Genomic DNA, 13,122 nt, shown 5'->3' with positions numbered 1-13,122 from the left:
ATCCCCTCAATTCTCTGGTTCCATCTTGCCATTTGCAAGAGTATTGTTTTCTTTTTCTCATTGACCAGCTCACAGCACAAGATCACGTTTCCAGCATGATGTGGCCATGTCAGAAAAGCTGTGGATGACGAGAAATCAGTTTGGATGGGTGAACCATGGCCACTGGAAATCATAGTTCCAGTTCTGTATCCGGACTAACAGCTAGACAGATAGGGCTCAAAAGTCTATAGAAGCCAGATACTACTTTGATAGCAGTTTCCTCATGAACTCAATGTTTCTGTCCTGTTCAGAAAGCTTTACAGAAGAGGACGGTTGACAAATAAGCAAGATTGTCAACTCTCAAAGAAATTTGAGTGAGGACATTGCCACTCCTTGTCTAATCTTCCCACTGAAGCTTAAATGAAATGTTGAACTGTGTTTGCATAAAAAGACAGAAAACATGTATTTGGGTGACTATTTCAAATTACTTGTTTTGAAGCCAGGTGTTTTTTTTCTCTCCACTACAATGTCTGAGAAGTGTTAGTTGGGCTTCTTGTGTAGATGATGGAGAAAGTTTCTATTATACTTATTAAAGAAGTTAGTGCTATTAAGGTAAATAATATTATATGACTTTAGAATTCAAGTTGTTTGTCCAGTGTCAAATTATTGTCCTTGCACCTACTTGTCAGCTTCTAGTTGCATAGTTGCATTACCGTTTTGTTCAATTCAGAACGATGTTTGAAATTGCTTTTGGGAGGAATCAATCTTTAATGAAAGACTCACACTAGAAATATAGTGTATGTGGAATGAATGCAGTATTATCATACTGCATGTGGAATAAATGTGGTATTCCTTGTAGCATTCAATTTTATGATAAGTTAATTCTTGCCTAGAAATTTCAATTTTTTTTTTAAAGTGTCACGGTTTAAGTGACAGTAAATAAATAATTAAGGAGTAAATGAGAATGTTACTGTGTGATCTTTTTTCTAGACTAATTGGAAGTACAAGGTAACATGTCATGGACTTCTTAAGGTGAAAATACAGTTCCAAATAATTATTGCTTCATAGCGTTCCTAGTGTTCTGGTGGTGACTGGTGTTTCAATCGGTGAGGATCAGTATCTGCAAGGTATTGCTGGTACCCTTCTTATGAAGGAAGAGTACTTTGTATGGCTATTAATCAAAATATCAGACGATATGTAAGTGAAGGCTGAAGCAAATTTTGCTGAGGTGATTGGTGAGACTGTTTGGTAGGCCCTTATATTTTTAAAACATAGAATCTGTCAAATTATGGGTTATCTAAAAGTAAAGTTCTCTTTACAAGATTCTTATGTTTTTATGAAGGTGAGGCTAAATATTGAGGTTACCTGATAGGAAAAGGGAGTAGTTTTATGTATACTTCAAAATTCGTATTAGAAAGAAGTGTGAGGGTATAATAGTATGTAATATCTAGGAGTTCAGTCTCATATTGTAAATGTTTGTTTCTTAAGAGATTCCCTAGGAAATACTTTTTTAATGTCACAATCCAAATACAGCAGAAAGAATAAAAGAAGCATACTAAATGTATTTATAAAAAAGTTTATTGTAAATGATAGTTACTGCTGTGCTACAAGCAAATTTAATTGTAAGCTAAAAAATATTGTTCTTGTTGCCAGTTTGCTTTTTATTCGGTGCGAAGTGAAATTTAATTTCCAAGGCAGTTGTTCTTGCTTCTCAGGAGACAGCGCTACCTGAGAAGAAAGCGTCAAGGCTGTTACTTACCATTAGGCAGAGATCTTTCATTCTGGATAACAATTTTATGCAATAAATTGTTATGATTCAAAATCCGTGTAGCTAAATGTTAGTAAATATGCAGTCAATTTTTAAGTGCTTTTTTGCTATTTGCCAAATTACATGTTTGAGCAGTGGTTTGGAACAATCTTTCTCTTGTATGCATTTCCTTGATTCTGATTTGGGAAAGAAAAAGAAAAAGTGTGACCTTAAACTTAAACATGTTCTTCCTGATTATAGGACATAAGGAATTTAACTATGATCAAATGCTCGAGTTCTTAGGCTGTTATATAAATATTTTTATTATAATTTGATTCAGTGCTGGAGTTCATTCCAGAATTGCCTACGTTTCTCTAGATCAAAAAAAAAAAAAAAAGTAGTGTAGGGTTTATTGGACCTGGGGAAGAGAAGCGGCTTGGCTATGAAATGACTGCTATACTGTGCTGCTTCAGTTAATAGACACAGGAAGGTAGGAGCATGCTACAGTGATCACCCCTTGGTTAGCTTGTAATTCTAAGACAGCACTTTAAGTGAACTGATTGAAACTAAAGCAGAAAGATTTTATGATTTCTGCACTTCTGAGTGCTTTGTTTTGAATAATTTATTGAATACTTTATCAGTGTGTTTTGCTCCAAGGCATGAGGAAAAGGATTTTTTAATTTTTTTTTTCACCCTCGAAAGGAATTAATAACCATAAATGATTTAGAAAATGGTCTTTGGTTCCTGAATAAAAGTAGTTAACGTGAAAAGAGTAGACCAGAAGTTTTGATTTGGGTATTAGTTAGCTAAATTAATCTCTTACTTATTTCTCTGATAGTATAATGGCTTAAAGCATATTCACATTTATACTACAGTTCTCACATGATGGAATTAAATCAATTTTACATCAGGGTAATAAATATATAGGTAAATGTCATATATAGCCTTAAGTAATTAAAACTTTCTCTGCCAATGGGGAGTAGTAAATGATGTATGTAATCATACAAGACTGTCCCAGTGGGGAAAAAAGGGACAATAAGAAATGAAGATGTTAAAACAGATGCATTATAGAATAATACACTTTTGAAGCATTTTAACAGCATTAAGGACCTGTTCTTCCTTTTTGCACTTCTGAAACTGAGTATTTCTGTGTAATACAAAATAATTAACACATAACCAATTGTCGATTCCAGTGAATTTCATTCTCTTGCAGGTTGTTGCAGTTGTCACAATTTGTAAAGAAAGAGAAAAAGTATATCAACTATGAACAGATATTTTAATGCAATGTTTTACAAATCCATCTTTTTATTGTTGTTGGCAACTACTAATTTGTATTATTTGATAATCCTTTGTTTTCAGGCCTAGGTCACTGCCTGATCGTGGCTGAGTTTAGAGCACTTATATTCTATAGATATTATGTATCAGTAATTGTTATGCTTATTGTTATGGTCTTTGCGATCCAAAGATCTGCTGATCAATTTAGTGTATGTACTGTACTTTTCATAAGGCCATAGGGGAAATTCCCTAGTGGCACAGTATTTTGTTTCCAACAGTGGCAAAAAGAGATGGATCTTAGGGAGAGCACACAACTTGAACTCTTATACACCCTTGGCATGCAGAATTGTTGTATTATGTTTTATCAGGGGATACAATCCTGACTAATCCTTTCAGTATTTGCTTATGCATGGGTTCATGAATTTCACAGAATGGTTGAGGTCATCTGGTCCAACCCCCCCTGCTCAAGAAGGGCCACCTAGAGCTGGTTGCACAGGACAATGTCAGGCAGCTTTTGAATGTCTCCAAGGATGGAGACTCCACAGCTTCCCAGGGCAACAGTGCCAGTGCTCGGTTACCCTCATGGTAAAAAGTGTTTTCTGATGTTCAGAGGGAACCTCCTGTGTTTCAGTCTGTGCCCATTGTCTCTTGTTCTGTCACTGGGCACCACTGAAAAGAGCCTGGCTCCGTCTTATTTACAGTCTCCCTTCAGGTATTTGTGTAGATTGATAAGATCCCCCTGAACCTTACCTTCTCTAGGCTGAATTGGTCTGATCCCTTTTTAAACGTGCTGGAACTATATGCCTTTACAACTTCTAGTGGCAGCAAGTTCACTGGGTGCTATGTAAAGAGACATCTACTGCCTATTTGTGTGCTGCTTTGTTCCGTTAGTGTAGATTTTCGTATATAACTGAATTTTCTGCATTTGCTGTATCTGTTGCCTTCATGATTTTGCAAATTTTCATCATTTTGCTCATCTCCCTGCCTCTCATCCAACCTTCTCCTTAAGTTAAGTGCCTCAGGATTTTAAGTATATCATTATTTTTTATGCTTAAAATGTTTGCCTTGCAAGTTTCATATAATTTCTGAAATAGAGACATTTATCATATAATCTGTTTTCTGTTTGCAATTTACTAATCAACAATTTTCTTTTACAGAGTTTAGCAAAACACAATAGGAGTAACATTGGAACGGAAGGTGGCCCTCCCCCTTTTGTACCTTTTGGGCAGGTATAGTATACTTCTCTTTGTCATTTCGTAAAAAAACCTGTACCGTGATATCTAGGGGACCTGGTTCCAGTTAGATAAAGGCTATCAAAACACCTTAGATCGTGATGACTTGCATCTAAAAAATGTGTTTTAAAAAAATTGCGTTGATCCTGTCACTTTGTTGTGCCAATTTATATTTAACATTTTTCCTTTCCATTTCAAACTTACTTTTACTCAGTATGTAGAGCCTTTGATTCTTCCGGTTAGATTTTGTAGGCGCTAACATAGTCCCTTCTTAAACCCCAAAGGTATTTACAAGAATCATATTAGCTACACCATGAACTAAGCTTAAAATGTAAAAGTCATTCTTTTTGGCCTTTCTAGTGGACCAGAGGAGTGTGCTTTCAGCAAAGACATCTAGATGTCCTAGGTGTACATTTTTGCGATCATATTCTTTATCTAAAGTTGTGCTACTCTAATGGAATAATACTTTATTTTTTTCAAATAAAAGTAGGCAGAAGAGTTAATTAAAACTTTCTTTTGCATTTTCAGAAATGCGCATCTCACGTACAAGTGGATAGCAGGGAGCTTGATCGCAGAAAGACTCTGCAAATGACAAATACTGTGAAAACTGTTGTGGACAATGATGAATTTGAAAAGCAGAGAACAGCTGCTATCGCAGAAGTAGCAAAGAGCAAGGAGGTTAGAATGCATGTGTTGCAGCATTTTACTTACTGTGATTGATCTTTTCTTGTTATTTTAAGTATTTCTCTCTTAAATGACGAATGCTTCTGATGTTTGCCTGCTTATAATTCTAATTATGTCTCTAAAAAGATGAATCAAAAATAGAGTCCTTTTGAATTGATGGGTATGTTCTTATTTTAACAAAGCTAATAAATGTATCATAATGTTTTATTGTAGATACGATTTTGACTTGATACCACTATTAAAAAAACTGTTTTTTTCCAATTTAGCTAATGAGATTTAAGTAATAAATAGAGGTTATCAATTTTCATCTGCTTTTTTCAATTCTCAAAAACTCATGATTCCCTGCATTCAGTCTGAAAGAATAGCTAGGAAGTTCAGTTCTAACACGTCAGGTTTTTATGTCCTCCCTTGGTTTTCCTTTTAGTTTATTTTTCAAATTTGCTTGGTAAGTCATAAAAACTAGAATTATATATCCTTTTTACAGCCTCATTTGGGAATAGAGGAAAAAAAAATACCTACCTATTAAATTCATCTTTTTTGTGTGTGTAAATTAGTACTTTATTTGTTGATGCAAAGCATAATCATAAAAATACAGCTGCATCAAATTTACTGCACTTTTTCTACTAGCTAAATATTAAGGCTTATTTTCATAAGTTCTGTTTACTGAAATGTTATTTTTGTGCTTATCTAAAGACCAAGACGTTTGGAGGAGGTGGTGGTAGTAGCAGAAGTAATCTCAGTGTGAATGCTGGAGGGAATCGAAACAGGGAACTCTTCCAGAAAGAGAAGATGACAAAACCTGAAGGAAAGAATGAAGGTGTCTACCGAGAACTGGTAAGGTGGAAGACTTAAATGGAACCTTAAACTTGTACTTTTAAAAAACAAAAAACAAATGTAACAAAAATAAAACCAAAAGACTCTGAGGAATAAGGGCTTTCCTTTTGAGTTACTTTGAAGTCTGTTTAGAATACTTAGGATGCTTTTGTACCTTATTAAGATAGTTAGGAATTTCAATGTGATTTTTGTAAAAAACAAAAACACCAAAAAAAAAAAAAAACCCAAAAAATTAATGTCGTCTTATCCAGTAAAATTTAAAACCAAGTCCTCACAAAAGAAAAGTGGTAGTATATGTGATATAGGACATTACAGTATAGTTTTATTTTCTTGTTTAAATAAGCTTAACAGTTTTGCATGTTAACATTTATTAATTCATTTTAGGCAGGAAGACTTTCATCCTTCAATTTCAACACATCAAATAACATTTTAATGTAGCTTTTCTTCTGAATTAATTCAATATTTATTTTAAGAATCTGTTTTAAAACATTTCTTTGATATTAAGAAGGTATTTAAAATAACAAAGTAGAAATACTTTTGTTGTGACATAGTAATGTCATGTTTACATGGTCACAAGTAATGTTTCCTTTTGAGTAAGGTGGGTTACCGTTGGAGAATCTGAACTGTGCCCCTTAATCCAAAGCATCACCTTCCAATGTATTTCATAACTTTATACTTACTGAGAAGTGTTCTTTGGGATCACTGCATTGAATTAAGTGGGTATAAGATGAGCAGTCATTGAAGAAGTTTTTGTTTTGATTACTTCAGCAATCTAAAAGTTTATGATGGAGGAAGTATTTGTTATCAAGAACAACTCCGGAGAGGAATTTCCAAGTATGCAGTAACAATTAATGATTCTGATTTGAGTGATGAAAGCAGACTGAAAGAGGCATTGCAACAATGTAGTAACTCAGTAAACCACTATTAAAATACTGATTATAGATATCACTTATTTATTGTTAAATATTTTCCACCTTATTTACTTTTACCAAAGGTTTAACAATGAGAAGAAAAGACATTTAGGAACAGTAATTGTCTGTTATAATTTTGTTTGTATAGTATGTGTCGTCATCTCGCAGCAGGGAGAGTCTCCAGCAGTGCTGCCTTCATCACTGTGCTCAGAAACGTCTATATAGAATTGTAGAAACACAGGCTGAAAGGACCTCCAGAGGTCACTTAGTCATCCCTTTGCCCAGTGTAGCACCAGTGGTACACCTTGTCATTCTTGACAACCGTGTCTCGACCTAAACAGACTTAAAAAAAAAGACCACAAACAGACAGACAAAAACCCCAACAAAAAAAAACCCACAAAATTTAAGTTGGGTAGTTGTTTAAAGTATTGTGTTTTCTGTTTTTCCTATGAACTGCAAGAAATTTGTCTTACATTGCACTATAAAATGGCAGTACTTCCAACTTACTGAAACTTAGTATTAAGTTATTTAGCATATCCAGGTGCTGCTTAGAAGAAGCAAATATGCACCCACTAAGCCTACATAGGCAGCTTTCTTCGGTTATAAGTAATGAGTTTTAGATCTTAATGCAATGGATAATGAATTTGTTTTGTCTTTTTAGAATTGTGACATCAAGTAGGTTTGATTGTTGACTTTCGTGTATATTGTTGACTTGTGTGTATATTTAGAAACTGTTAAAGGTATTTAATCCATCTGGTGTGTTACCTTCCGAGAAACCTGAAGCACTGTATCTTCACCTACAAAATAAGAAACAAAGAAGTAATTTTTCCTGTTTATTTATAGACAGACAATAGATTGCGGAGGTCAATCATCCTCCTCTCTTAATAGTCCTTATAGGATATTTCCTACAATTTTCATTGTCTTTCCAGTTTTGTATAGGAAGAAGCAAGTTTTCTGGCGTGTAAATGAAACTGAAGGGAGAGTTTTTGACATCCAAAGATACTTAAGATACTACCTCCTTTCTCAAACAATCTTTGTATCTGGGAAATTGCCGTTCCCTTGGGTCTCAAATTGTGACCTATCCAAGATTTTTTTTTTATCAGTAGCTGAGAGTACAGGTACTGTATATATGAGTCTTCATTTCCTACTGGACTTTGAATGTAGCTGTCGTGCACAGAATTTCCACCATTGCAAGGAGGTGATGCAGCAGTAATGGCTAGTAGCTCTCTTCTCATCCAAACCAACTACTTACCTACAAAGGGGAGAAGAGTGAAGCAGATTTGCTGAGGAAGTACTTCTCTCTGTTGCACCCCTGTTGCCATGCAGAAGAATCTAGGAGAATGTCCCAGAGGAGGAACTATTATATTCTGTCATTAAAAATAAGACATTATTTAGGCAACTTGAAGTCAAACTCAAGTGTGATGATGATTCCCACTGTAGACACTGAGGTCATGTTTCTGCCCCATTGGTCTTCAAAGACCTTTTAAATTGCTATTCCTTTACTTACTTAGTCTTTGGACAGTTAAATTAAAAGTATTGTTGAGTTTGGGAATGAAGAAGGCTACATGAAAGCACTGGAGTTAACATTGCTGAGCATGTGGGAGTTGTAGCCAAGCGCTACATGTCTTGTCCATTACAGTGATTTTTGCATAGCTAAGCATAGTTATGAAAGTTATGTGAGTTGTTATATCTTCTGGCTTACTGTATTGAGATATCTCTGTATTGAGATAGCAACCACAAACAGTGATTTTGTGTCTCTGTCCCCAGGAGAACTGCTCATATCTGTTGTCCCAGAGCACAGTGTGTAGCTGGAATTATGACAAAAAGTGAATGTACTAAAAAATCAGGAGAAATGAGGAGTGGAGGAATCACACCATAAGACTGTGGAAAACAGGGGAGAGGAAGGGTTAAATGTTATTTGTCATACAACTCTCATACGGTTGTAATTTAAATCATTCTAGCAATAAAAGTTCATGTTCTTTTAAGAAGTGGGAGAAACAAGGGGTTGTGCATCTTAGAGGTTAGATTCTGTTGGGTTTGTTGGGTGGTTGTGGATTGTTTGTTTGTTTGTTTTTTCCTGGAGGGTCACAATATTTTGGAACCTGTAGACAAAATGTTATGTTCATGGGACTCCAGTTAAGAATGTATTTGGTTACAGCTGTTTCAGTAGATGGATAACTGGCATCATTTTGGTTGGGTGTGGGATGAGGACAGACCAGAGGGCCTAGTCCCATTTCATTTTTAGTGCATGTAGGTCTGTCTGCACTGGAAGAGGCAGTTCTCACTTGAGTGCTTTAAAGTACAGTGCAGATGTAAGGTTATTTTCTGTAATTAATGCTCTGTGATTCCTGCTTTGCCTTTTTGTCATCACGCTCTATACAGTTTAGATTAAGAAAGCCTGTATTTCTGCAGAAGTAAATTGTTTGTGTTTCTTCGCTTTCTTCTGCAGAACCTTTAGCGATTATATTTTCTCCATGTTTTAAGAAGTGTATAACTGGGTTTTGTATTGTCTGTAAAAGTTATGAAAGGGTTCAAACAGGAACAAATGACTAGTTTTTATACCGGTATTACTTTGAGAGATTCCTTTTAGTTTTCATTTCAGAGAAAGTATGTTACAGTCTGTCATACTATTCCAGTGTACAGCAAAGGAAGAAGTAGACTAGGGGAATTTGTGGAAACCACAATATTAGAACTGAAATATTAGAACTGAAAACTGGTGAGTTAAAAATCATCATAATAATAATACTAAAAAAACCTCTGCCAGCAGATTGTTTGGACCCAAGAGAGATCATATGTGAAGACTTCATATAAAACTGAAATATTTATCATCAGTGAAATATGAAATAGTGTTTCAATTAAAAATTAATGAAAAATTAAAGTAAAATCTGGTGTTTTTATAGAGGTTGTGTTGTATCTTATGATTAGTTTTGTGTGTACCTTTTATTTCAGGTTGATGAAAAGGCTCTAAAACACATAACGGAGATGGGTTTCAGCAAAGAAGCAGCAAGACAGGCACTTATGGATAACAGTAACAGCCTAGAGGCAGCATTAAATTTTCTTCTGAACAGCAGTAAACAGAAACCCATTCAGGGACCACCACCTAGAGGTAAAACTTGCAAAGAAATGCTTTAAAACAGTGTTTACGAGCAAAGGAATTTGTGTATGGTGGATTACTAATGTAGTTATAGGAGAGCATATCTGCACATTTTTTTTCTGCAAGTTAGAATGCATCGCAAACTTGAAAGCAAATACTTAGAAAAGGCCTCTGTGTATTGTATTCTTGTCAAAATTTCTGAATTTGAAGTCAAACATTTGAATATCCTTAAATGGAAAATATCTTTATCTATTTTGTCCATGATAGAATTTTTTAAAGATAGAAAATGTAAACATTTTATATATCAAATAAAAAAGTGTGTACACTTTTTTTTAATCTATTTCCCACTCACAAGTAACTTCTGATGTTTACAGGTAAAGGGAAGGGCCGAGGCCGAATAAGACCTGAAGATGAAGAAGAGCTAGGAAATGCCAGACCGTCTGCACCAAGCACACTATTTGATTTCTTGGAATCCAAAATGGGTACTCTAACAGTAGAGGGTAAGTTATTGAAATTAATGTATCTGGAACGAATATTGGACAGTGTTGGTGGAATTCTTTTTCCTAACTTTGTCAACTAAAAGGTGATTCTTAGAACTTCCTCCACAGTCAGCCATTCCTTTCCTTTGAAGAAAGGTCAAATAAATCACACTGTGGTGGTTTGTATTTCTGTCGTGATTGTAGAAGAGCTTAGAGAGTTTGTTTCAGGCTTAGATTTCTAAAAGTCAGTAATTTTGAAATAAGGTGACATAAATCTCAGTTTGTTAATCTAATTTGATAAAGGCTCTTGCAACTTTAATGGACTTCTGTGTTGTTCAGAAGTAAATAAAGAAAAAAGCCATAACCACAGTCGTCCTTCCTTAGTATAAACAGCACGTTTTGCCTGCTGCCCAGTTAAGAGTTTAGTAATTGTGGTAAGCTTGATTGTTTTTGTATTCCCTCTCTTTGTAAGGGGAAGAAAAAATCTTTTTGGCTGCTGTAAAATATTAAACAGCTATTTTCTCTTGGTTTTCCTGTTTAATAACTTTAAGGATTAAGGGAAATGTAGGACTTCAGAAAGAAGGAAGCCAAATAATCCCTCAGATTTAATGCAATGTCCTTTTAGTTACTTTTTTTTCCTTGAGAAACCATACAAGAATGTAGTCTATGCACCATTCAGTACTTTGGAAACTTTAACAGACAGATTCATTAAAAGAAAAAAGAGGAAACTCCATACATCCTGTGGTCTCTAGAGGCTGCTGTAATATTAAAATAAAACTCGTGGTAAGCTGAGTAATAAATGGAGATCATTTATTCTTTTGGGTATGGCCTTGGAGATGTTTCACTGGCCAACATGAAATGAAAACATCTGCTTCCATTATTTAACATGAAGGTTTTGTGATGAAGTTGTAATTTTTTTCTCCCTATAAAATGACACTTTTCATAAAGGGTAAAAAAAAGGTCATACTAGTTTATATGAACTGTTTGATATTTTGGAGTTTTCTAAGGAATGAGTACATTTAAGGAATGACTGCATTTATATGTAATTGGTTTTTTAACTTAAGTTCCAAAATAGTCTGTGTTGACTGTTAATAACAGAGTCTTGCTTTGTGTATTTTCACTGGATTTGGGATTTTAAAAAAAAAAAAGAGTATTAAAAAAAAAGGGGGGGGGGTAAAAAAAAGAAAGTAATATGGAAAAAGTGGAAAACAAGCTTGTAGTAAATGAAAGTGAACAGGTTGCCCTGTTGGGAAAGGTACAAACGGCTGTAATGTCAGTAGGCACCTGCATCTGACATATAAGTAGAACACCTCCATCACTCTGGTTAGTCAAGAGAGAGGTCTTTTGTTGAATGTATTATTTTTGTTTGTAGCTTAAATGTATTAAAAATGTGTAAATACTTGTCTTTTTTTGCTATGGCAGTGAATTTAAGGTTAGTTGTGTGTGAGAGTCATCATTGAATTAGAAATGAAAACACACACACACGAAGGCATGTATATTCCTGTTAGTGCATCAAAATCCCAGTTTTCAGTGAGAATTATTAGGACTATCTGCTTTCCATTAAATGCATGGCTTTTTTTTTTTTCAAGAGTTATTACTGCTAGATCTTTTGGAAGTTTGAAGCTGCCCATTTACAGTTGCTACTTGCATAAGCAGTGTAGCTATTTTGCATTAATGTGAATATTTTTTGCAGCCTGTAGCAACTAAAAGTCAGCATATTCAGGTGGAAGGAAACACACCAGTTGAGAAATTCAGTTCTTGGCGCTATACAGACGATGCCTTTTATCCAAAAAAGAAGAAGCAGCAGCAAAGAAAAAGGACACACATTTTATCATAGAAAACTTGCCCTAACAGATGAGCTCAGGAGTTAGTGAACGTGCTAGCAAACCCAGGTGTCTCTTGCTGCTGCTGATAGAATTAGATGCACTGTGAGCCATTTTACAGTTCACTAAACATTTTTATGATGTGCTAAGTTTTAACTATGAACAGAAAGGCATTTTCTTATAAATGTGATAGCTTATAGTTCTTTTCATAGCAAATACTATATTGTTGCTGTACCTAGGTTGAGTTTCATTGCAACAGTGGTTTTTTTGGCCTGCAAAACAAGTGATTTTGAATAGCTAAATATTGTTTCATTTTTCAGTTGCGTCTAGGTGTTACTAAAACAGTTGGTAGAAGTGAACCAAAAAGTTATAGTAGAGTTCCTTTTCTTATGTATGTTGTTTATAGTTTGTTTATGCTGAGTAGCCACAAGTTTATGGCTTTCTTTATGAAACAAAGCTAGTTGTAGCTCGAACATTTACATCATGAGTCTTCACTGTTTTTCTCAGAAATTTAAAATATTTAAAGAAAATACCTTTCAAATACACAAGCATTCTGCATGAGCTGATACAATTTTGTAAACTGTTCAGGTAATGAATATAATTAAATTTTCAAAAGCATGTGTAGGGAATGATGCTTGAGATACATCTTTGGCAACTCATTTTGTTTACCAAAGATGAGTTACATTTTTACAGTGGAAAGAAATGAAAACAGTTGTAGTGTTTTTCTCTCATATTACAAACATTGATTTTTTTTTTTTCCTTTGGATAAGTTTTGTGTGCTTATATTGAGAGACTAGGGAAAGCTTTTATGTGTGACTGAAAGTCTTTTAAAGGAAAAATAGTAGAAATAATCCCTGTGGTATATATGCCTTTCATATTGTTGGTAATATTATAGTAAGTAAGTAATAGTAATTTACCAAGAATTTTGAAATGAGTTAATTGTTTCTTTTAAAATTATATTGCTGATTGATAGTGTTTGCTTAGGGGGAGTTTTATGATCCTTTGGGTTTAGTACATGTATGTAGCCACCATATTGTACTGTAATAAAGCATAGTGTTATGTGA

General features: G+C 34.5%; 1 protein-coding gene across 6 annotated transcripts in view; it reads left to right on the top strand.

The window, feature by feature from the left end:
• The window catches only part of TDRD3 (tudor domain containing 3), a 110,587-nt gene that overhangs the window by 61,563 nt on the left and 35,902 nt on the right, over positions 1-13,122 (top strand). For all 6 annotated transcript variants that reach the window (XM_075139143.1, XM_075139140.1, XM_075139145.1 and 3 more), the window contains 5 exons: positions 4,159-4,230; positions 4,762-4,911; positions 5,611-5,751; positions 9,612-9,768; positions 10,131-10,256. In XM_075139143.1, coding sequence (XP_074995244.1) covers positions 4,159-4,230; positions 4,762-4,911; positions 5,611-5,751; positions 9,612-9,768; positions 10,131-10,256 — 646 coding nt within the window. The remainder of the gene's footprint in view (positions 1-4,158; positions 4,231-4,761; positions 4,912-5,610; positions 5,752-9,611; positions 9,769-10,130; positions 10,257-13,122) is intronic.

Source organism: Calonectris borealis, chromosome 1 (assembly GCF_964195595.1).
Source record: "Calonectris borealis chromosome 1, bCalBor7.hap1.2, whole genome shotgun sequence".
Classification (NCBI taxonomy): Eukaryota; Metazoa; Chordata; class Aves; order Procellariiformes; family Procellariidae; genus Calonectris; species Calonectris borealis.
Note: the sequence above shows the minus strand (reverse complement) of the source record. Positions and strands in the feature narration are given on the sequence as shown.